Source organism: Parambassis ranga, chromosome 4, assembly GCF_900634625.1.
Source record: "Parambassis ranga chromosome 4, fParRan2.1, whole genome shotgun sequence".
Lineage (NCBI taxonomy): Eukaryota > Metazoa > Chordata > Actinopteri > Ambassidae > Parambassis > Parambassis ranga.
Window position 1 is genome coordinate 5,526,908 of NC_041025.1, and position 24,843 is coordinate 5,551,750.

At 41.7% G+C, this 24,843-nt stretch overlaps 1 protein-coding gene across 2 annotated transcripts; it reads left to right on the top strand.

Moving 5' to 3' along the window:
• The first annotated feature begins 696 nt into the window (after positions 1-696).
• On the top strand, positions 697-24,552 carry farp2 (FERM, RhoGEF and pleckstrin domain protein 2). Of its 2 annotated transcripts, none has more exons than XM_028403378.1 (27): positions 697-902; positions 1,387-1,599; positions 7,192-7,296; positions 8,209-8,251; positions 8,329-8,407; positions 8,769-8,866; positions 9,164-9,278; positions 10,803-10,950; positions 11,052-11,147; positions 11,261-11,424; positions 11,525-11,593; positions 11,718-11,775; positions 11,900-12,149; positions 16,285-16,469; positions 16,646-16,735; positions 17,912-18,045; positions 18,136-18,217; positions 18,307-18,544; positions 18,982-19,112; positions 19,193-19,261; positions 19,344-19,433; positions 20,013-20,095; positions 21,171-21,289; positions 21,984-22,123; positions 22,852-22,959; positions 23,033-23,184; positions 23,269-24,552. In XM_028403378.1, the coding sequence occupies exons 2-27, from the start codon at positions 1,399-1,401 to the stop codon at positions 23,360-23,362; spliced, it is 3,141 nt and encodes a 1,046-aa protein (XP_028259179.1). In that variant the 5' UTR covers positions 697-902; positions 1,387-1,398; the 3' UTR covers positions 23,363-24,552. The 2 variants fall into 2 exon arrangements, with proteins under 2 accessions (XP_028259179.1, XP_028259178.1); XM_028403377.1 differs by lacking the exon at positions 21,984-22,123 and adding an exon at positions 21,459-21,622 and having other exon boundaries at positions 699-902.
• The last annotated feature ends 291 nt before the right edge of the window (positions 24,553-24,843 follow it).

The window sequence follows — 24,843 nt, forward strand, 5'->3', positions numbered from 1 at the left end:
TATATATATATATATATATATATATAGAGCCTATATAGATATAGACACTGTAACACAGATGCTTTATTAATACTCATTGAATAAATACATTTATGATTGTAATTAATGTATATGTAACAGGTCAATGCAAACTCTTTAAGTTGGATAACATGTAACAGTAAACAAATAATGAATGTCTATGAATCAGATTTTCCATAAGAGCCCTGTTCATGTGTAATGTAGGTACTTTAGGACAGCAGGGGGCGCTCCATCACAACGTGAGAATGAGCCCGTCCCCTCTCCTCAGGTATGAATCAGTCTTTGTCATTAAAGTGCTGTAAAAATCCATAAAGAGTCACCAATGATCCATCATGGCTGCCCTCACTGAGCTCTGCGGCCTATAGATAAGACACAATGGGGCTCGTGACTGGTGACATTATACTTTAACGCGTTGTGTTCCTAATCTGTAAAAATCTGGAATTTACAGATTGGCCCCTGTCTTCCTTACAGTATCTACGGGTCAAACTTTAGCCCAAACTTAAATAGAGACAGTTTTGCTTTGTAAATCAGATCAGATAAAACTAATCAGATTAAACAACCTTTTTTCTCCCTGCTCCTGTTGACAAGCCTCCTCCACCACATGAAACATTTTTTAACACCGTCTACGAGGCGCTGTGGAGAAGGAAAGTTTTCCAGGCGGAGCAGCATCCATGGAAGCTATTTAAAGTCAAAGAAGGTACATGTTGGCTCCTCAGCCTGCAGCCCTGAGCCACATCTGAGCCAATGGCAGCGCGCACGGGGCCGCTTCAGCCAATGATTAACTAGTGTGAGTGCGCACTCCTTTGGGCGACGACCATGGACTGGAGTTGTGTCCTTTTCGGTGTTGCAAACTTTTAGCGTTTAGTTTCATTCGAGGGAAAACGGTAAGTTTGATGCTACTTTGTGCAAATATTCATACATGAAGTGCTAATATGGCGACTTTCGTGGAGTTACTCGGTGCTGGAGTTTTAACTTCGGTTTTGCGTGTCGTCGATGAAGTTGTTTCTGAAGAAAACGAACCTCACATTAAACGTTGTGTGTTTTTAGTGAGTGTTTTGTCGTTTTAAAGTGTTTGTGTGAACAAATCGGTCTTTATGGGCCACATGCAGCGTACCGACGTTATTAAACGTCTCGGCGTCGTTTCTTCTCGTGTTTACTTCTCTCAGCACTCACACTGAACGACCCCAGAGATTGTTGGGTGACTTGTAGCGTCTGTTCCGCTGGTGTTGATGAGCCAAACATTTCCACGGTCAGACAGTAAGGTCACTGTTTGGAGTGAAACATGCATAAACTTTTATAACACCTCTCCTCAGAGTGAAGTCTCGGTCTCTGTCATGTTCTGCATTGTTCTTTCTGTGTGTTTTGCAGGACTGAGCTGTAATGGGGGACATAGAGGGTTCATATCGGGTCCTGCAGACCCCTGGCACAAGGCTGGGAGCCCAGTTCAACGCTGGTATCAGCACGCTGGAGCCGGGCCAGAGCCTCAGTGGCAACATGGTCAGCGGGAACAGAAGCCATGGCAGACTACTACAGATCCGTGTGCAGGGGCTGGATGAGTCCCAGGAGTTCTTTGACACAGACGTAAGTTTCCTCTAAACTGTTTCACTTTATTTACACTGGGATTAGCACTGTGTGGTGTGTTTGTTGCACAGCAGGCTGCATCTTACCTTGCAGTCCTGGGTTGCCCTGTTTGCGTGTGGCTTGGGTTGGTGACAGCTGCCACATGGCTTTGGTGCTGAAATCCCTTCCTCCTTAAGGCTTCTTATTTGGGCAACTTAGTGTAACTCACCAGGGCACTTTTTAGTTTCCTGGCTGTGATTTCTGCTCAGGGTCCAAGTAGTAGTAGTTTTCTTTCCTGTTTCTGAGACTACAACAAAGAACTATAGAAAACATATGCAGAGGTTGTTGTTACAGTTTAGGTAAAGTTGAAGGAACACACAAGGGCAGGCAAAATTCAACATGTGTAATTGTAAGGTACGAATAATGAGTAAAGCTTTTACTTGTAATTACCTTACAGAGAAGTTAATCTCTTTTAAAGATTGGCAGATTTGAATAAACTTGCACTGCTCTCTTGTGTTTACATGCCAAGTTGCTGCAGGAGTCATTGAGAAGCAAATAGGAAGTAATAAGGAAGCCACTCTATCAGAGCATGTTTCCTGTCTTTTTCTGTGGACGAAAAAAAAGTCTCCACAATAATTAAACACTCAGTTCGGTGTAATAACTGCACCTGGCAGCTGCTAATTGTGTTTGAATAGATATTTTATACTGTCCTAAATCCTTGTGTAGCCACAACAATAACTGTCTCGGCAGATGTAGTTTGGGGCCACTGCTGAGGCAGACATTTCATAATCTTATGCACCATATGTTGTCTCAAAGTCTTAAGCTAATAGAATGTGGCAGACACATGTTTAATTTGTATGGAAGTGGGTCTGTGTGCTGCTCAGGCTACAGATACAGAAACCTTTTGTCAGTTTTAATCAGATCTTCAGCTCTGACTACTGAGAGCTGACTGACTTGACCCGGTGAGTCCAGCAGAGCTGTGGTGTTGATGGGAGGTGGCAGACAGAAATACATAGCTGCAAAAGGAGAATGACGGCAATCCTGTTGTCAAGCAGACTGCAGTTTGCCAGGAACAAGATGGCCTCTGAGAGGCCCTGTTGTTCACAACTGCTTAATATTTCTGTTCATTCATTGTGAGGAGTTGTGGGTTGGTGGGAGAACAGTATTAATCTCTTATGTCCTGGATGGCTACACAGTTAAATACATCAGCTGTGTTTGAGTTATGCTTCATTTTCATTCCCACAGTGATAAATTAGTTTTATGACCATATAACCACACTGAAAAACCTTTTCCTCATTTAGATGGCATGCAAAAATAGATACCAATTTTCTGAGTGGAATGTTTGCAATACCTTCAGCATTCATTGTGGTGTATTGGTTGCATAGCTGCCCAAATATTTTGTATGTGTGTCTGTGGCAGTGAAGCGTTTACTTTTTCTTTGACTGCTGTGGCCTTGTTTTTATATTGTTTCTGTCCAATACATAGTCTCTTACGATAGCTGTAAATACACATGGTTTCAGAGAATACGTGTATTTATGGCCATATAATGTCTTTAGCTTGACAGTAAGGCACACAAATCAGATCAGAGAGCATGTGCTTAGACCTGTTGGCCTGCATCTCTTGGCAGGTACCTGGTGTGGGTCATCACCAGTAGACATTTGCTTGCATGGCTCTTGTCCACAGGCCCCTCCCACAGCATGCACAGGAGAAAGCTCAGCGTTGTGGTTTCTGGACAGGGAGGCAGGGTAGGGAGACACAGGCCTCTTTTATCCAGCACAGCCAGCCCCTCTGCTGGCCTTAACTTCCAGCTTAAAACTTGCAAAAAAAAAAAAAAAAAGGCTGAGTGTGGGATGTGGAACCTAGCTGTGTGAAAATGCACTGCAGTCGGGGCACTGGTGGGAGGGAATCTGGGCTGGCAGGCTTTGCTTTAGTGTTAGCAAACAAGCACATAAATAGCAAGGCTGACAACGCAAGTAGGCTTGGGGGTGTTGGTGGGGAAGAGGGGCAGTTTGTGGTGTTAAAAGAGCAGTTTAAAGGGGGCAGTCATGGCCAGTACAAAGTTTGATCTGGGCCAGTGGGGGAGGGGACACACGCACTCACAGAGGAGTGAAGCCCTGCTGCAAGTTTGGCCCAGGAATTTCAACCACTGGCCTGTTGCAGAAATCACATTTAGACCGTGTCAGGAGCAGATGATGTGTGGTGCTGTGTTACTGATACTCTCATCACTGAACTTTTATTGTACTTAATAATGTGTAGTGTTTGTTATATTTTCTCAAACATTGCAAAATTCTTACATAATCAGAATTTTTGTTAAAAATCCATTTTAACTGTGTTATAGATGAAGAATAATGCAGCCTCTCTTTATGTGCATGCTCAAAGAAAGAGTATTCATCTTTACAGCTGCCGAGAAGCACTCGGCTCTCACTCATACAAAGCACTCACCCTCTGTGCACTGAAGTGTCTAAACAATCTAATAGCTGTGCCCAGAAGGACTTGTTAAACATCTTAAACAGTCTGTAGCCCTGCAACCTACTGATCTTTGCAGACCGTGTTCTGGTAAATTTCTTTTTTCTGCTGGCAGTAATTGGCTGTCACCTAAGAAGCACCCCCTATTGAGTGTTTTTTCTGTTCTGTGCTATGGAGGCCAAGCTGAAGCTGGAAAGTATCTGGGTTACACATGTGACCTGAGCAGAAGGCCCAACGTAAAACACCTGATCCTGATTACCGCCACGTTGTGTTTATCTGCCAACAAATATTGCTGCCAACTGTCCACAGGTGTGTGTCCTGAAGCCAGGTAGTGGGAAACAAAACCAGCAGTGATTCCATCAAATGGAAGTCAAGGGAGGCATCAGAGAACCTGTTGAACATTGAAAAGTCTCTACACAGACATGTGAAAGTGGCCACTGGTGTGAAGAGTTTTAAAATGCATATTAGCAGGAAAATCTCATAGTGGGAAGGCATTAACAATGTACATCCCACTGTGCCAAATACAAGCCTCAACACACCCCTGCTGCTCCCACCAGAGCTCACTACCATTCACTGGTAGATTTAAACCATGCCTAACCTGTCATGCAAGGTACACCCAAGCCTTAGGTTTGATATTTGGGTTACACCAGTGTTTTTGTCTGCTTTTTCTTCATTCTCTGCACATGAGAAGGGCTGTCCTCCTCCATAGCTGGCTGCTTTTCAACCTCCTATTTACACACTCTCACACACACACACAGGAAGATTTGTTTCCCAGAGAAACATCTGTTTGTCATAATCCCTGCTGCTTTGGGAGCTTGATTGGGTGACCCACTGACCTGCCTTAATGTTGGCGCTTAGAGATGAGACTGTGGTCAACACCGCAAGTTGGGTGTGAACAAACGGTATGTGATCTCTCTGTCACATTACAAATTAAAATGCCAGACGGGCTCAAGTAGTAGCCTACTGACCTATGGCACATTTGTGGGCACAGGAGACTGCAAGAGAAACCATTGCTAAAGCTAGTGTTAAAATACTAAAACATTTTTCTTTGTTAGTGCAAAGTGTCTTTTTGTGCTTTCAAAAGATAGACACAGTATTTCCAGAAAAAACTATTTTATGCAATCACTCATAATTTATTGCAGCTTCTGCAGTAATGCGTTCAACGTACCGGTCCATTGCAGTGAAGAACTCTTAATTTATTGTTCAATCTACATTTCTACTCTTACTGAAAGGACTTGGATACAAGCAGCAAAAATCTGTTTCCTCTGCAGGTTTATTTATTTTTGTTTTTTTAAAAAAGGGAGACCCTGGATAAAAATGATGATCCGTGATGTAGTGGGCAGCTCAGATACAAGCCAGGGAGTGATAAACACTTACTGGGTCGCTATGGCAAGACAGTTTAATGATCTGTGACCTAAAGCACACAATGACCCTGAGTTCATCACTGATGATGTTGCACCATCTGGGCACTCGCTTGTTCTCGTTAATAATAACATTGCTCTAAATGCTTTTTACCACTGCAAAATTTTCCTCGCACAGCATAGTATCAGTGCAGTGTAAACAATGAGTGATTTCACACAGAGATAACTCTGCTCGGTCAGCAGTAAGAGGAAGTTATTTGAGGTGACATATTACTGTGGATATCTATGCTGTCTATGTACATTTTTAGAAGGTCCAGTGCACAACTGTCTGCAAGCGCTGCATGCTTTCTGTGCGGTAAGTTAATGGAGAACCATGCCTTGTAACTTGTGCTTTTTGTCTGGCAGCAGTTAAATATTTGCACAAATGTCATTCCTATCAGATTGTGTGAAAGTAGCCACTGGTGTGCAAAGCTGAAAATTTGATTTTACTGTGCCTCAGTTCCTTTGGTTTTACATTCCTGCAGAAGATCAATGAGTAACACAGAGGAGGAGGAGCTTCTAAAAACACAGTCAATACAAAGTAGCTGTTCATGACTACTTCACTGAGGAAATAATCCTCAACAACTTTTTAGCAGCTTCTCTGTTTTTCCTGTTGTAGCAGTTCTGGGTTATAATTTTTTTTCTCAAAATATTTATGGTTGAGTTGTGGTTAGGCTGATCATAGCTATTTGACATTCCAGGTAAAGCTTTGAATCCATATTGCATGCCGGGTCCCCTGACTTTACTCTGAATTACAACAGAATGTGTAAACAGCGTAGATTGTAAACCTCAATGGCCATTGAAAAGAAATCAGGATACAGTATGGAAATGTTGATTAACCACAGAGGAGGCTTGGTTTCTTCTGCTTCAAGTTCAGTATAGGATTACATTAAATGTCTGTTGAAGTGGCGCTCATTTAGTGAGTGAAATACCTCAATGTGTTCCTTACATTTGGCTGCTGATGCTGTCTGTTTGGCCTAAGCTCAAAGGAGGATTGTGAATGCATTTCACAGCAGATTCCTAAATTTATGGATGTTTTGTCATTAGGTTTCCACCTGCATTTTATACACAACATACAATTTAATCAAAGTAATAAAAAGGGCAACTACAGTAAATCTCCTGGCATCTTTGAGTTGTAATGCTTTACTTTAACCATTGCAAAGCAGTTCTTTTTATAAGGCTTTTAAAAATACTATTTCACATTACAACCAGATGTTTGAAGCTATAATTTTCTCTAAAAGTCACAGGCTTGGATTCCAAACCTCAAGTGCAGTGTGTTCTTAGTACATAGTAATTAGTTCTTCATTTAGTGAAAACCCCAGAGCGCTGAGAAGGTAAACTTCAGCAGATTTCCTGCCTGGGATTTTTTGCTGCACTCTGCTCATGGAAGGACGAAAGTGCAGTACAGTGGGACGCACTTATGCTCACCCAAGTTAAAAGAAACTAGAAAAAGATGGAACAACTATAAACGCACAATGAAGTGGATCAGATATCGATATTGATATCTGCACCACACAGGCAGTCTGCCATGTTCATTTTGAAGACAACCTGACCGTCCTTTCCTTGGCTGATGTAGAAATTCATTTGTGCTAATGGACATGTTTGTGGATCAGTTTTTTTTTGTCTGTGCCCTTTCTCTCCCCACTAAAATTGTCAAATCAAATGTCAAATTATCGTCAGCATACTTTAAAAATCTTTGTTGACATAGTGATGAAAAAAAAAATCATTCCTCTGTTTTTCGTTGCAGCCAAAAGCTCTTGGACAGGCCCTCCTCTCTGAGGTTTACCACAGAGGCAACCTCATAGAGAGTGATTACTTTGGCCTCGAGTTTCAGAACATGCAGATGAACTGGGTATGTACACCAGCAACTTTGTCTTCATTTCCTGTTTTACACACAGATAGACAGACACACACACACACACACACACACACACGTCCAGGCATGCCAGACAGACAGCAGTGTAAAGGTCAAAGGTCAAAGCTTTATGACAGCAACACGAGTCCGGGAGCAGCACCTACTTTTAAGTCAGTGGCGCTAAAGCTCTCTACAGTGAGGTACTATTGTTTTCACTGGACTCGAGTAGTGTATAATCTGGGAATATTTTTAACTTGCCTGGCACAAGTGCCCAGAGACAGCTGTCAGACTTTCCATTGTTTTACTCTTCCAGAAACATAAGTGGAATTCAAGACCACCTAAGGTTTTTTTGTGTAAGCAGCAAAGAGCAGTAATGAAACATGCTGTGTATCTTCTTGAGATCCATCAGGCTTTTGTCCCTCAATACCCCACAATACTGTCCTCACCAACAGGGTGATTGTAATGGACTGGGGCTAAATGACAGCAAGCTCTTAAAGCATATTTGACTTGATGAGTCATATTTCACTCCCTTTACATACCCTTCTCACTTGTGAAGATTTGCACCTATTTAATAGATATGATGGTCATGACAGGAGATATTTGATTTACAGACAAAAATGTGGGTTTTTGTATGAAAAAAACAGTCTTTACACACATAGGGGTAACACTGTACACAGATATCAGCTGACCAAATTCTCAATGAACGTATGTATCTAGATCTAGCACATTCCTCCTTCAATCAGGCCCAGATGTAACGGGGCATGCAGGCTACAGTGCAGCCAGTTATTGCAACATCTCTCCTCTAATGTTAACACACTGACACACCATACATCATGGTGTAGTAAGAGTCAATTAAACGCCTTCCTGTCACTCATAAGATTGTGATGATGCCATTTTATTTCTCTGTAGGTTTGGCTAGAACCCACCAAACCCATTGCAAAACAAGTCCGAAGTAAGTGTGCTCAAACCAACCTGTATATCATGGAAATGAGTGTGTATGTGCTGATGACCTGTTGTCATGTTTTGCAGGACCAGCTAATACCTTCTTTAGGCTGTCGGTGAAATTCTTTCCTCCTGACCCTGGTCAGCTTCAGGAAGAGTACACCAGGTCAGTGACTGTAATTTCCTACTGGATATTGCTTTTATCTGCTGCATGTGTAGAGGAGCTTTACAAACTAAACTGGATTTTCTCCCCAAAACAAAACAAAAGATTATGGATTTTAGCTATTATGTAGCAGTGACTATATATAAATTATACAATTTTATATAATGTGCTTTAAATACCTTGAGGCATTTAATAAAATTAATTTATAGTCAAGTCTGTGATTCTAAGAATTACTGAAGTACTATTGTAGGACATCTAACATTACTAAAGATACTTGCATTAATCCATGGTAAGCTTGGTTTGTACTTATTTACTACTTAAAAGCATAAACAGATGGACACTAAGCGTCTTTTTTTTTGTATAGGTACTTATTCTCCCTGCAGATGAAAAGAGATTTGATGGAGTGCAGGCTGATCTGCTCAGAAAACACTGGAGCCCTGCTGGCCTCTCACCTTGTCCAGTGTATGTTTTAGTTATAATAATTGATTGTTTGTTTGTAAGAACTACTTTTGGCATTTCTCTTATTTGTAGTCAGATTTAAGTTTGTGCAAGCTTTGTATTTGCTTCAACAAGATGATTCAGTTATTTTTGTCTCCCGTTTCTCCTGTTCCTGAATCATGTTTATAGCACATAATGTATACACAGACGAGACAGGGAAGTGTTCTGTATATTTGGGTGTAGAACTAAACTTATTTGGAGCTACATGTGTCTTATTAATGTTTAAAGTGTGACGTTTTGCTCTTTGTCCACAAACCACAGCGGAGATTGGCGACTATGATGATGTAGCAGACAGGGACTTCCTGAGGATAAACAAGCTGTTGCCTTACCAAGAAAACGTGCAAGAAAGGATCATGGAGCTCCATCGCAGGCACCTGTAAGTTTCCCTGTTCTATCTGTTATGAAACTCATTTCATGTTGAGCTGAAGCTTTGTGATGGAATTCTCAAATTCCTTAGTTAACAATCAGTGACAATTAAATTTGACACTGATATAAAATTGTTTAAAATGTAATTTATGGAACCAAGAGGCCTTTGTTTGTTTTTTAGTTTAGTTTCTTCTCTAACATATACGACACAAGAGAAACCAAAATTCATTCCTTTCTCCACCTGACAGCACATTAAAACAGTTTTAAGGCAGTTTACTGTTAAACTGACACACAACAGACGCTGATGTGTTGCAGGGTTAGTGTGATCTGTGGTCTGTGAGAATCCAGTGGAAATGCAAATTACTGCCCAGTCTGATATTATTAGAACAGTGTACAGTATCAAAATACAGAACATTACAGACAACAGATGTTCTTTATGACAGAAGTCTGCTACCTTGGAAAAAGACACGCATGATGTATATTTCAGTATCACTTTGTAAAAAGCAGCCTGTGTTTTATCGGTTTGTAGTGAACCCTTGGTCCTTAATGTTTTGTTTTTTATTTTTCAATCAGAAAAGCCCAAACCACAATGGAAAACTATCATATCTGCACAATATTTAGTGTTTAGGCAAAATATTTTCACTTTTCTTTCCACCCCAAAAATGTTTTCTCTCCTGCACTGTGGTGATTGGTATGTGCACTGCACACAAAATCACTCGGTACTGTGTGGTCTGTGTGATACACATTTTGCTGTTTTCCAGTCCTGTGGTTGACTTGAAATTGTAATATGTATTCCACAAAATGTTTTACACAATCTCAATTTTATGTGCAGTAGCACATCGTCTATGCATTATTATTATGTAATTTCTTTATTAACTGTGATGAGGTCAGTGAACTGTGTGTTCTTGCTACAGAGCCAGAATGAGGGTTTTACCCCATGTTTTTAGAGTTCAGTGTCACTGCACTTTTCCCACCACCAGAGTACTATCCTATAGCCAATAGGAAATCTTTCAACCTAGTGTATTAGGCAGCTCTAAAGACTTCTGCTAATCTCTTCCCTTGGTTGCCAGTGCGGAAGCACAAGCAGTGAGTTCCCTGGCCTAATCCCTTGCTCTGGCTGGTCTATTAGCCATAAGGCCAGTGGGGCAGGGGAGGGCCCTAAGGAGATTTCATTGCTTAACGGATGAACAAAATTAGAATGGGGTGATGATTGGATGGATATGTCTTGCTAACATGCCGTTTGGTTGTAATCACATGGTTTTAGATAATGCTTCTGAAATCCTCAAAGTTATAAGGGATTTAAGGTCACACTACTGGACATACAAGTCATGATACTATCTTGCTTTGTTTAGGCTTATAGTGAGTCCAAATCTACAGTTGCTAATAGCAGCTATTTAAAGTAGTTTATTATATAACTGAAGCAGTGTAATCTTGCAGTGTTGCATATATATCTAACAATAGTATTACACAGCCTAACCAGCTGTGGACATGCTGTTACACAGTGGTCATGTATGTGTTATATTGTTTATATCAGGGGCCAGACTCCAGCTGAATCAGATTTCCAAATCCTGGAGATTGCCCGTAAACTGGAAATGTATGGCGTCCGCTTCCACCCAGCAGCTGACCGGGAGGGCAGCAAGATCAATCTAGCTGTGGCTCATATGGGACTTCAGGTTTTTCAGGTGATTACTGTTCTGATACCAGATGTCTTCTGTGACTATGGCCCTCAGTCCCAAACAGTGTAGCTGATGATTACTTTTTGTAACATGTATTTCTCTCCCAGGGCACCACAAAGATAAACACCTTCAACTGGTCCAAGATTCGCAAACTGAGTTTCAAGAGAAAGCGCTTCCTGATCAAGCTCCACCCAGAGGTCCATGTGAGTATCAATGAAAAGGTCCTTGTTTCAAAAGTGTTTATTGACAGGTTTTGCATGCATTGTGGAGGAGAAGAGATTACTTTCAATGTGTTTCTTTTCATTCTTTGTTTCAGGGCCCCCATCAGGATACTCTTGAATTTTTGATGGCTAGTCGAGACCAATGCAAAATCTTTTGGAAGATCTGTGTGGAATACCACTCTTTTTTCCGTTTGTATGATCAACCGCAACCCAAAACCAAAGCAATCCTGTTCACCAGAGGCTCCTCCTTTAGATACAGGTACCTAACTACAGACACACAAAGACGTGCCTCTTGTATGATAAAACAAAAAAAGGTTATGTCATGTTATTATATAATGCTTTAATTCTTTGTCCGTCAGTGGAAGAACGCAAAAACAGCTCGTGGATTATGTCAGGGAAAATGGAGCAAAGAGAACCCCTTACCAGAGGTCTGTGTTTCAGTGTGGATACACACTATATACAAAAAACTACAAAGGCCAAACATCTGCTGTGAAATGTTTTTTTCATATTTGTTTAAATGATAATGCTGACAAATAATTTTTTTCTGCTCAGGAGGAATAGTAAAATACGAATGTCTGCCCGCTCCCTAGCAACAGATGTGCCAAAACAGGTAAGTCATAAATTATAATCATAAATTATAATGTAATTAATGAACTGTCACCTCTTGTTTCCTGATTCATCACTGTGTTTTTCCCCTGTACCTTGTCTGTGTTGCCTCTTTTTTTTTTTTTTAGAGCTTGTCATTCAATGACAGTCTCAGGTCTCCAGGCTCCCCTTCCTCTGCTATCATGTCCTTCCACTCAGCGCACATCTCTAACATTTCCCTGCGAACAGAGCGGCAGCCTCAGCCTTTGTCCACACTGAGCCAGTCTCCAGCACCTCCTCAGCAGCATCTTCAGTCCCCTCTGCAAGCCACCAGACCCCCCAGCCCCCCGAAGGAAGAACCTGTCAAGCCTGCTACCCCATCACACTACGCTTTTCAAGGTGCCCCTAGCAATCAGGCAGCAGGACACTGCAGCCCCTTGTTTGTGTGTGTAGAGAGTGGCACTTTGCAATCACAGCCCTCCAAAAATGGCAATGAGGATAATGAGTGGGGTGGGAGAAGGGGAACTGGGTGTTCTCTGGGAGGGAGTGTGGGGAAGAGGAAGGGGGTTCTTACACCTGAGGCTTTTGAGGCAGAGCTTTTGCGTACAAAACAGAATCCCATGTTTTCAATGTCTGGCTCACCGCTGCAGGTTACAGAGGAGTTCATTGATGATGATCCTACTGAAATTTCCTTTTATGGTGGGGGGGCAGAGGCCTACTCCTATGGGCTTGAGGATAAAGTAGATCAGTTTGATTTTGTGGAGGAATCTGACCTCAGCAAAAATAGAATCTTCAGTGTGGGAATTGAGGACCTGAATGGGAATACCAATGCCTTCCCCGATAGCATCGTTGGTCATTCTGAGACCAGCTCCTTGGTTAACAATCGCTCTGAGTGCAGCTCCCTGGACAACCTAGGGCTCAGCTCTGCAGGTGAGTCCATGTCAGTGGGCTACGGAGGTGCTGACTCCTCCTCACTTCGTCTGCCTGGGTCTGACATCCAGTCAGAGGCCAGCTCAATGGTAAACTTTCCAGCATACTCTGTGCGGTCTGAGAGCAGCTCTGCCATGCAGTTCAGTGACCTGGTTGAGCAACTTGAGCAGCTCAGCTACCCGCCAACTGCCACTGAGGGTTCTGGGAATGGCAGCTCAGATTCAGATTCCGACTGGGGCTCTGACAGCGTCCTTCCCCCTGAACAGAACCTGTTTTACAGTAACCCTCTGACAGGGAGCAGTGGAATAGAGGGTTTCCTCCTTCAATGCCACAACTTGCAGACCCTGGCACTAACAGACCCCTCTGGATCCCCACATATTAAAATGTAAAGCACATGTCCTTACAGCACTTGAAGCCTGAGTCTAGAGCTGTTCAGTGAATGCAGTCTGACATAACTCTCATCAACACATTCTTAAAAGCTTTTAGCTTTGAAGTGGAAATGGCTGCACAAGGCGATGATGCATTTATTGCTGGTGTCCAGCCATCTTTATGTTAGTACCGGTATTTGGATTTAGTTTCCAACAGCCGGCATTCTTAACTTTCAGGCTTATCTGTTTTAATGCCTTGCTGAGGGCTGGAGGAAAACATGTACTGTTCCATATGGATGTATTTTTCTACAGGTAGTGCTGTTATTTAAGTTTAGGTTACTGAATTGACCTGTTAAACATGGTACTCCTGTCAGTGTCAGATGGGCTATTGGGTCATTTTCATGAGACCCTTGAATGTCTGTTTGTCATGCACCATGCAGCCTTTAAAGCCCTCAAACATCGCAGAACATGCAAACATTTGTGGGCTTTTTCTTTGGAAGCTTTCTGCTGTTTAATACACACATTTTCTCATTTTGTAGCATAATATACACATCAACATCAGAATGTCCTAACAGATTAAGTTCCTGCTTGCTAAATATACAATAATTCAAACGTGACTTTCTCTAGTCACCTTAAATTGATCACTAAGCTTCCAATAGGAAACTATTAAGCAATGTAGTGATTTTACTTTTTGCATCATATATCTTGACTCACAAGTAAAAATGGGATATGTTAAAGTACTTAACAGTTGCCTTAATACTTAATATGCTGATTTTATCTTTCCTTTGTAGGATGACACTTCCTGTGCAGTAGTTTGCCAGTCTTTCTAATCTCAGGGTAACAAAGTGAAACCAGTAGCGACCCGGGCAGATCTTTTATATTTAAAAACAAGTCGCGCCATGAAGCCATTCTTCCACTTTCACTTCTGCACCTCACTGACACCTGCTGGTTAAAGTAGTTGTCAGCAGTTTTTCTTATCACATTAGTCCACAGCACCTATTAGGTGTAATGCTTAGTTCATGATTTCTGAAGGATTCAAAATAACGACACATTTCACCAAAGTAAACACTAATATTTTTGCTTCAAGCGAAGAATGTCAACAGTGTACAAATGAGCCATTAGGTACACTGTTAACACCACTTTATACAAAATGAATGTATCATTGTACTTGTATGTAAGGCTTTAGTAAAGCATGTATGATAGTGTACACTAGCACTCCTTAATTACTAAACAATGTAGCTCTTAAGTATTTGATCAAAGTAAAGCTCTTGGTATTGTATGTACTCGTGTACAGCTGGTACAACTGCTTTGCACTTTTTTCCGTCATATAACCTCCAGTATGTTTGGGGTTTTGTTATTGGCATAGTCATTCAGAATAACATCAGGATAATATTCTGGTCATCAGAAGGAAACCGGTGTCTTTGCACTTGGGTTTTTTTTTTATTGTGTTGTCATAGTATGGGCATAGGAAAAATGTTTTGCTGCCACCTTTCACTAACCTAATGGGTTGGATTTCCTCCTTGCAGAGGTCAAGCTCACTGTGAAGGGCTTGAAGTTGGCCTTCACTTTGAGGTCTGCTGTTTCTGGAGATGATGCAGAATCTCCTTTTGTCTGCAGCACTTGCACCGCAGTGTCTTAAAGCACTTCCTTTCTTGCAGTTTATTATCTCAGGTGTACGTTCCTGCTTTGTGGGATGTTTCGGCCCAGCGTCTCTGTGGAAAAGGGGATTTTATAGATAGGGAATGTGACTTCTTTAGAATCAGCCGACACTTGATGCATTGTCTCATTGTCATTTTGAAGGATGGCAAACAGCCAAAAGAAGTGTATTTGCAATCTCTCTACAGTCACAAGAGTGGACTGAATCACCTTGGAGAGTATGGAATCCTTTTGTTTCAGATGCCATCAGTAATAGTTGACTGGTCTGATAAATGGTTTGTCATGATGGCTTTTCTTTCTTTTTTACTGCCACTTCTTAGATTATTATAATGACGGGCTGATAATTATAACCAGCTAACTGCACTTAGGCACAAAGTAATCGTCACTTAATCCTGAACATGTATACTTACTAATTATAAACGACTTGTACTTAATGTTTGTATGTTTACTCTCAAGAATAAAGTAATCACTTTTGGGTACCATGAATGTCAGACTTAAAATTCTTTTTGAGATGCAGACTGCAAGTAAAGGAGTAACAGTGATGTTACTCTGTCAACTGCTTTAACAGAAGCCCCTGTGGTGTTAGGTGTTTTTTTTAAATGGTCCTGATCACCCGAGACAAATTCCACCTTACTGTTAGAAGGGAAAAACCATTAAGTGCATACTTTTAATGAAATGAAAAGTGAAACTCTGGGCCTGCACACTCATTTGTGTGGCACGCTGCAGTTTTTCCGTTTAGATTTGACCAGACTTGTATGCTTCAGGGGGTTTCAGACTTGTACACAAGATTCCTCAGCCTAATTCCAGCTGAATGTGTGTGTGTGCTCCCTGTTTGGACAGGCTTTGTGCCAAATCATTCCACAGCAAACCCCCGTCCTCCTGCCGCTGAGGCCGCCGCCCGCTCCCTTCTCCTCTCATTCCCTGTGGGGCACTTCAAATAAACTATAAACAGCTATTTGCCCTCCAGACAAGCCACATTCCTGATAAGTCTTTGCGTGAGCAATTATTTCCGGGTCGAGTGGTGTTGTTTCTTTTTTTTCTCTCTCTCGGTCTTCCCCCACTGCTTTTTTTTCTTTTTTTTTCCTCGTTCTAATAGAAGTGGAAGAACAGCTGTGGGTGACCCATGACTCAGTAAACAGCGTTTCATCTGATTGTTTTGTCCTCTGATTTGTTGTGCAAGAATGCTCACAGACAGAACAAAGGCTGCAGAGCCAGTTCTCTGAAATGGAATCAGGCTTGTAAAAGTTACTATTAATCATTTGTCCTTCTTTAAAAACAGTGGCAGGAAGAGAAAAGACATGGGAGCCATTACTTTGCCCAGTCTGCGGTTTTGTTGGTGGTCTGGTCAGTGGTGTGATAAAGGATTCCACTTGATTGGTTGAAATGTGCTGTGGTGTTTTTCTCTGAGAGGAAAAACAAGTTAGCTGAACTCTGTATTTGACTGCGCAACATTTTAGACAAATATGTTACTGTGCCATGTTTCACTTTACACTTCACCCTCCCAACACCTCTACGCTGTTCTCTCATATATTTGACTATTTGACGAATAATTAACACACTTCCTGTCACATCTTCCACAGATTCAGTGGTGGACAGCCCTCAGCTTTCCCCGTCCACCTCTAAGGGTCCCCTCTGCCTGTCGCCCTCATTCCAGATGTCCACCCTCAGCCTGCCAGGCCAGGCCCCGTCACCCCTTCAAAGCCCCATCCTGAGTGAGGTGGGCAGCAATGCCAGACTAGAGGAGGAGGAGGAGGGCAGGAGGAAGGTACACTACTTACATGCTACTCATCCAAAACCCCATCTTATAACCTCAAATCACACACCTCACTGACTCCTTATAATGTACAATGAAATGAGAAGTTGTCTAAGTGGAGGGACAGACACTTTAAGGAAATGTTGTCTACTGTTGTATTAAAAGCTGATATTCCTCTCATCCCTCAGCGATATCCCACCGACAAGGCCTACTTCATTGCCAAAGAGATTCTGACCACAGAGCGAACATACCTGAAAGACCTTGAAGTCATCACTGTGGTGAGTTGTATTTATCTATAAAGCTGTTGATGTTTCTTAACCACAAAAGACTAATACTGGGGTTTACTAAACTCATATTGAGTTCAACTACTTACTATTGTGAAATTTCTGTTTTTGCCTATTGATAATAGGGGTCCAAAGGCCTGTTGTGTTGAGGGCTAATGTCCACGACTGTGGATTTGAAGTCCATTTTTGTGACAGTTTTTACTGAGAGGGTGCTTTTCTAAAGGTCAACCATTTTGTTTTTTAAGGTTTAGTGGTTGTGAAGCATGTAGATATCCTGCTATGAGTATTAATGATGCTGAAAACACGTTTTTCAACAGTTGATATTTACTGAAGGCAGTCCAAACTAATGAACAGTCTCCGATCTACCAGAATTATACTACACAACTTTGCTATTTTCCTTTGCTCACAGTGTCTTTTTCTGTCTTGAGGTTTCCCCTCTTTTTTCCTGACATGTCATGATATGTCTATGGAAATGTAAAATTTGACAGTATTTGTGTCAAGATATGAAAAATACTGAACAGGTTTGATCAGAAACAGAAGCTCTTTTCCACTGAGCTACAGTTATTGGTTGGGCTCAGAATGACTGCCAATTCCCTGAACAGACTCAATTTCAGTTCACAAGGTCTCAGTTTGATTCAATTCAGCTCGTTTAGAATTATTTCTGTTTTAGTACCACATTTAGGAGATGTTGTAAATTATAAGTTGGACGTCTCTTACCTTGTGCATCATAAAAATGTTAGTGTTTACATTAAGGTGGGTCATTTTCCTATAGTCAGGGAGCATACTGCTATAGGTATTATTAGAATTTATGTTATTTGTTATTAATACTCTTTACCCTGGTGATGGATTTATTGGTCGGTTTTTATTTGAAACAATACTTTTTCATTTTTATTATTATTTATAGATGTAACTAAATTTAGCAGCAGAATCAAGGATGACGTGTCTCACATCCATGCACAGCCATGTCTTGCTCGGATGGTCAGCCCCCTGTGTTTTTGTTGGAGACTCCTGTGAAATCTTTAGATGTTTCTGGTGCTAAATATATATATAAACTTATATATTCCTGTGTGGTTATTTAGTGGCTGTTATTACTTGTACTGTACAGCATTGTGTTAAAAAACATATTTTATTTTGATACTGTCATTACAAATGTTTTTTTTGTGGTCCTAGTGGTTCCGCAGTGCTGTGATCAAAGAAAACGCCATGCCTGAAGGCCTCATGACCCTCCTCTTCTCCAACATCGACCCCATCTACGAGTTCCACCGAGGCTTCCTGAAGGAGCTGGATCAGAGACTGGCTCTCTGGTAGGTGCTCCATCATTGTGTGTGACATGATGCACTGGAGCTTCTTTCTTGTTGGATTGACTAAAAGACAAAATCTTTTTCTTTCTTCAGGGAGGGTCGCTCTAATGCTCACGTCAAAGGTGACTACCAGAGAATTGGCGATGTGATGCTGAAGAATATGTGCGCTCTGAAGGTTTGTATACACCCATAGCTTTTGTAACTCCTTCTTCTCTGTCACACATTGGGCCAAATGGGATGTCTTGTATTTGACTTGATCACCAGGAATTCACCAGCTACCTACAGAAGCACGACGAGGTGTTGACAGAGCTGGAGAAAGCCTCCAAGAGGCTGAAGAAGCTGGAGACGGTCTACAAAGAGTTTGAGCTGCAGAAGGTCTGCTACCTGCCACTCAACACATTCCTGCTCAAGCCCATCCAGCGCCTCATGCACTACAAACTCATCCTCGAGAGACTATGCAAGCATTATTCCCCCACCCATCGCGATCATGACGATTGCAAGGGTGAGTTTTTCCTCCACTAATTGCAGCGCCGATCATCATAACTTCTCATTTCTGGTTCAATGACATACTGCAGCGTGACAATAAATGCAGCTTTGCAGTGATGAAGTAAAGTAAAAATAGTTCTAAATTTTACATTTATGTAAAGATATGTAAAAAGTAGTTGAGGAAAAGCAATGTGAAAGTAATGCTTTGTTGGGATTCTGCACTAATGTAAGTAATGACTTTCAGTGCTGAACTGTTTTGTTTTTATGTGTGTGGTACAGGGTGTGGAAACCTGTTTAAGTAGTTTTCAGATCCTGAAAAAAGTACATAACAAAGTATGGTCAAATAAAAAACTAAAATCCACAAGAATAATAATAATTATGTGTACAAGATACCTGTAGCTAGGCATGGCAAATGTACCTGTTTCTGATTCTTATGTTTTTTTTACCCTACAGAGGCTCTGAAGGAAGTGGCGGACATAGCCGCTCAGCTCCAGAGCAGTCTTATCCGGCTGGAGAATTTCCAAAAGCTGACTGAGCTGCAGAGAGACCTGATTGGTATTGAGAACTTGACAGCTCCAGGCAGAGTGAGTGCAGTGACACAAAGCAGGAGGCAGGGGGCACAAGATTACTCTGTACAGTGACTTAACAAGATTGTTGTTTTTAGGAGTTCATCCGAGAGGGCTGCCTGTACAAACTCACCAAGAAGGGGCTGCAGCAGAGAATGTTTTTCCTGGTTAGTACAAAGCACAGCTCCTCCTCAAAGTCTAAATACAGCTCTGTCATTGTTAGTTCTTATGATGTCTGTGTCTTTTCAGTTCTCAGACATGCTCCTCTACACAAGCAAAGGTGTGACGGCAACCAATCAGTTCAAAGTGCACGGACAGCTGCCTCTACATGGCATGATAGTGAGTTCACATTTCCTCACCTTTGTCCTTTTGAATCCGGATCAGTCCCACGATGACTGGTTCTCTGTCAGAGAAATGAGGAGTTGTGTTAGGATACTACTGAGAAGGGAGGGTGCGTGGGTTTTCTCAACTTTGCATGTCTCTGCTTTACTTCTGGCTGCAGCTCATAGTGCTGGACGCTCCGGTAAGTTCTCTGAGCTCTGCCAGCGTGGATGCCCAAACCCTTCCATTCTTCTCCCACAGCTGCGTAGATGCATTAAAAAGCACACCTGGCAGATTGCACAAACACGCCACTGCCTGCATGTCTGAACTACTCCAAACATAATGAGGATAATAATAAGGATTTTGGTGATAAAACATAAGAAGGTCATAGAGATGTATCCTCTTCTCAGAACTGATAGGTGTGTTTGAATGAATGGTTTATCAGTAGTTGTTCAGTAGAGCCCCTTTGGCAGGTCAGACCTGGAGCTGTTTCCTTTCCGCCTGTTCCTCATCATTAATCATTCGTGCTTGTTGTCGTCATTAAGCTGAATGTGCTTCCTCCACCCAACTGATGTTTTCTATGATGTTTGTCTGTAGGTTGAGGAAAGTGAAAATGAATGGTCGGTGCCTCACTGTTTCACCATTTACTCTGCTCAGAGGACTATTGTAGTTGCTGCCAGGTGAGTATTGAAATGTGTTGTTAATGAATATAAAACATAAAGATAAGATTGGCTGTATACAGCCTTTCTTTTTTAAGTCACTACTTTTTGACAACACTCACTCTCATTTACATGCTCATAATTGACAGATAAGAAGGCAATCAGATCACAAGTAGAGCTGTGAGACTTGTTAGTGTTCGCTTGCCAAGCACCCCCAGGAGAACTTGGATGAAAGTCCATAGACAGGACTGGTGGGAACGAGTTGTGATGCTAGAGTTCACAGATGGAGACTGGAGAGAAAATTGCTGCATGCTGCATGCTGTTAGGCTCATTCAACAAATTGAAGCATTTGTTAAGTGCTGTAAAAATGCTGTATAGTTTGATTAAGCTGTTTTCATGCTTTATGATGTGACTAATCTGCAAACTCCATGTGTCTTAATTTGATCATGGCTTACTCCAAATGTTATTTCATTGTTTTATAAGGGAACCAGAATAGGGTGTTTTACATGGGGTGCAAATTTCTAGTTACATAGTCAGACATACAAAGGGAGAAAGATAACATCAACACACGGTGTCAGTTGCCATGGTCACTCCACTGAGATGATGACATCTCACAGACATAATAATCCTGTCTTCGTATTAGTTCTAATGCAATTTACCAAGATAAAAAAATACACACATTAATTACTGTCTTCACTGCATCATAAGTAAATCATGTATTTCAATAATTAATGGCAAAATCATACATGTTACACTCCATAAACCTTCACTTTTGTGATGAATAGCATCACTAGTTAAAAGTAATCATTTGAAATAGTGACTTGCTGCCATGGTAAACGAATTATTTTGTTTGTTTCAGGCAAGAGGCAAAGCAAACACTGTTATTTTATCATGAAATGAATGAGTATGATTTTAGAAATGCATGGTAATAGTTATGTTTATTAGTAATTGGACAGTTGACCAAAGGATTAATTGACATTAAATATATCAGCATGTCATCAGATAAGTGATCTGTGCTCTAATCTAAGAAGCGTACTATATACTACTGTACCAATAACTAAATCAATTGTGATATTTTTGTGTTTGTGTGTTTCAGCTCTAAGGTGGAGATGGGGAAGTGGATTGAGGATCTGAACTTGGCTATTGACATGTCCAAGAAGTCTCAAGAGAAATCCAGCATCTTCCTTGACACAGGCCTCAGTGATCGCTCCAACCGTAAGAGCTTTCATTTCAATACCTGCTGTAGCATGAGTGGAAATGCCTATAGTCAGTAAAATGAAGATTCCTTAGGATACACAACACGAATGTACAGTTAATCTCTCCTCCACACAACTTCCTGTCCTTGCCCCTCCTCCTCCTCCTCCTCCTCCTCCCTCTCCCTCAGGATCATCTGATGAGGTTTCTCTGGAGCAGGAGTCTGAGGATGACATGAACTCCTCCCGCACTTCACTGGACAAGCAGACGCACCACCGTGCCAACACAACCATGCATGTGTGCTGGCACCGCAACACCAGTGTGTCAATGTCTGACCACAGCCTGGCTGTGGAGGTACTCCTCCTCTGCCTTCAGCCACACACATTTACATACACAAAAACACAAGCAACACCAGTCCTCTCGCTGCATCAGTGGACTCTTCATTCTGGGGTTTATCTCAGTGTTTTCCTCCTAATCCTTCATTTCCCCTTTTAATGCTCCTCTTCCCCTGTTTCCTCCCTGGTGTTTGTTTTCAAAGTCTTCTGTTCGCTTTAATTATGTGCATGCTAGAAATGGTCTCACACTGACATTTTCACTCTACAGATCTGGAGGATTCTCTGCCTGGTTCTTCTCTCCCCTTTTCTTTTTTTTCAAAGCTAACATGCTAACACTTTCTTTGCACCCTGTCTTCCTTTTTGTCTCCTCACCCTTTCAGTCTTTGGCTCTCCAGCTGTCTCACCAGAGCTCCCCCCTCGCTATCTCCTCGGTCAGGGCCAGAGACCAAACACCATCACACACGTTTGCTGGTACCGAAACCAGAACCTGTCTCTCACTGATTACCTGCGCATGAACCAGGTACTAGATCCACAGGCCCCAGGATGGGTGGCTCAAGCACACAGTGGCTCTCCCTGGAATAAAAATAGCTTATCATATGTTGAGACGAAAACAAACTGTTTATTTGTTCCTTTATTAATAAACACTTCATCCTCCACATCTGGGAAATACTTTGTATGCACACTGAAGTATCCATTCCAAACTGGACATGCTTAACCAAACAAATGGTGTCAAATTATGATAAAGATACCAGTCACAACAATAAAAGCAGATATATTAGATGCATATCCTACCATTGGGAATTAACTTCCCTCTTGTGCATTGTATCCATATTGTTAATAATTGGAGGAGAGTGAACTCGGCCACTGCTGCTTGTTACTACTTGCATCTACTTGTAGCTGCACTACATGCTAATACCAGAGCTGTTCTATGGAGAGCCACATTGGCTTTACTTAGAGGACAAAGAATCACTTATATATCAGAGCTGGCCCCAACAATTCTAGAATTTCTTAAGAAAATTAGGTCTCCCTCTCTCAGTATAGAAATTCTCTGGTATTACCACCATTTGTTCATCCGTGACATCATTGGTACATGTACAAGACAAACATAACAAACTGCTCTGTAACACTACTACAAGTGACAGCATGCATCAACACATTCCCGACATCTGACACGCAAACAAAAACCTACTGTGTTAACAGAAAAATTTCACATCTCCGATTACTTCCCTCTTCCTCCTTTCTGTATAGAACCAGCTTTCCGGTTACCTTCTGAGGAAATTCAAGAACAGCAATGGCTGGCAGAAACTTTGGGTCGTTTTCACCAACTTCTGCTTGTTCTTCTACAAGACTCATCAGGTGAGCCTGCACGTTTCAATTCTTTGTATATTACAGTACACTTTACAAATGTAACTAAAGCGTCTGTTTGCAGGACGACTTCCCGCTGGCTAGCCTCCCTCTGCTCGGCTACACGGTCAGCACCCCCGAGGAGTCGGACAGCATCCACAAGGAGTACGTCTTCAAACTGCAGTTCAAGTCTCACGTTTACTTTTTCCGAGCAGAAAGCGAGTACACGTTTGAAAGGTACGTTTTTAAATCAGTCCATGACTCTGCAGCATTGTAGTACATCCAGCAGGTCACACCTAAAGTGGTGTCTTCTCTTCACAGATGGATGGAGGTGATCAAGAGCGCAGCCAGTACTACGGGCCGGATGAGCCTGCTCATACCTAAAGGAGGCCCCATGGAGATGAACGGAAACTGAATGAAGCATGTTCACTGGAGGCTGGGCCTCTGGAACACCACACAGACTCATTTCTAACTGAAAGACTGCAGACAGAACGATACTGCCAGCTTAACATTTCTCAGCCTAATTCTAAGAGTCTGTGAGTTTGTGTTGAATAATGATATAACATTTGTTCCACTATACAGGATATAATGAAAGGGAGACGTGTACTTTTTTTCATTTTTTGCATGTGTAGCACTCAGTCTGCTCACACAGACTGATGATTGAAAATACTGATTTATGGGACCAACGAAGGGCTAAATATTTCAGCACATCATGACTGAAGCTTCGCTGGCTGCAGTGATGTACTGTGAGTGGGACACAGATGACATACAGTATGTGGGAGATGGAGGTACAGCAGATGGTATGTGCTCTCTGAGAGACGACGGGTGTTTGTGCGAGATGCAGGCGAGCAGAACGTTGAAATGAAATGTCGAAGCAGGTTGGAGATGAAGTTCTGGGAAGTTCTGTGGGATTTATGCTGCTGTCAGGATTTGAACTGTGGGGAAACGGCAGTATTTATTCGAAACCTCTAAGGCCAGTCCAGTTTCAAAGCTTCACTTGTTAATTGAAGGCTGCAGCCAGTGTGTCACACTCAAAGGGAGCTGTTCTGCTTCTGATTAGATAGGCAGAAGGCTGGTGCTACATTTCTCTCTTTAATATCAAATGTAATCAATCGTTTATTTTGTTTTGTTGCATAGGAATAACAACTTGAGGACATACTGTGCAGTGGTTACTCTAGTGTTTACTCCGTGTGGAAGTTGCAGATTTTCCTGAAGAACATATTTTGAAGTAATTGTACTTAATTACTACTTAACTGACAATGTCAGGAGGTACAGATGACGGTTATGTAGTGTGAAACTGCGATATCATTGGTATATATATTTTTATGAAGACTGGAATCTTTACCCTTCGTGTGTGTGTGTGTGTGTGTGTGTGTGTGGGTGGGTGCCTGCCGTGTAGTCCTACCTGCCTCTGGAGCTTTAGGAGAGAGTGATGATAGAGGTCATCTCCAAACCATCAGACCTTCTTGTGTGTAAGAGACTGTTGCACAGTTAACACTCAGTATTTATTGTGTAGAACTTCATCAGGGCCATGATGGTCCTGAATGCCTCACATAGTCGTCATGTTATTCCATTGAAAACCTAATGAATAAAACATCATTTCAATCCCAGTGTATGTGGATTTGTGCTCACCTCTGTGGCTGGAGGCCACATCCTGTTTTAAATAATTCACACACTGATCGTGACATTTCGCACGGTGGATTAAAATAATGAGATATTTATTACTAAAAGATCAAATGTCAGTGTCGTTGTGACAAGGTTATTGCATCCCTTTTATGCTGCCTCAGTGGGAGATGTGGTTTGCATATAATTGGGACATCCCGTGACATCACAAGCAGCTTTGGCTGTCACATGACGTTAATATTCAAATGATTAGTTCATTTATGTCCAGTGTCC

Coding starts and splice junctions, on each gene's coding strand:
- farp2 (XM_028403377.1), top strand. CDS start 1,399: ATGGGGGACATAGAGGGTTCATATCGGGTCCTGCAGACCCCTGGCACA. Junction 18,218..18,306: donor AGAATATGTGCGCTCTGAAG/GTTTGTATACAC, acceptor CTTGATCACCAG/GAATTCACCAGCTACCTACA. Junction 19,262..19,343: donor AGCAGAGAATGTTTTTCCTG/GTTAGTACAAAG, acceptor GTGTCTTTTCAG/TTCTCAGACATGCTCCTCTA.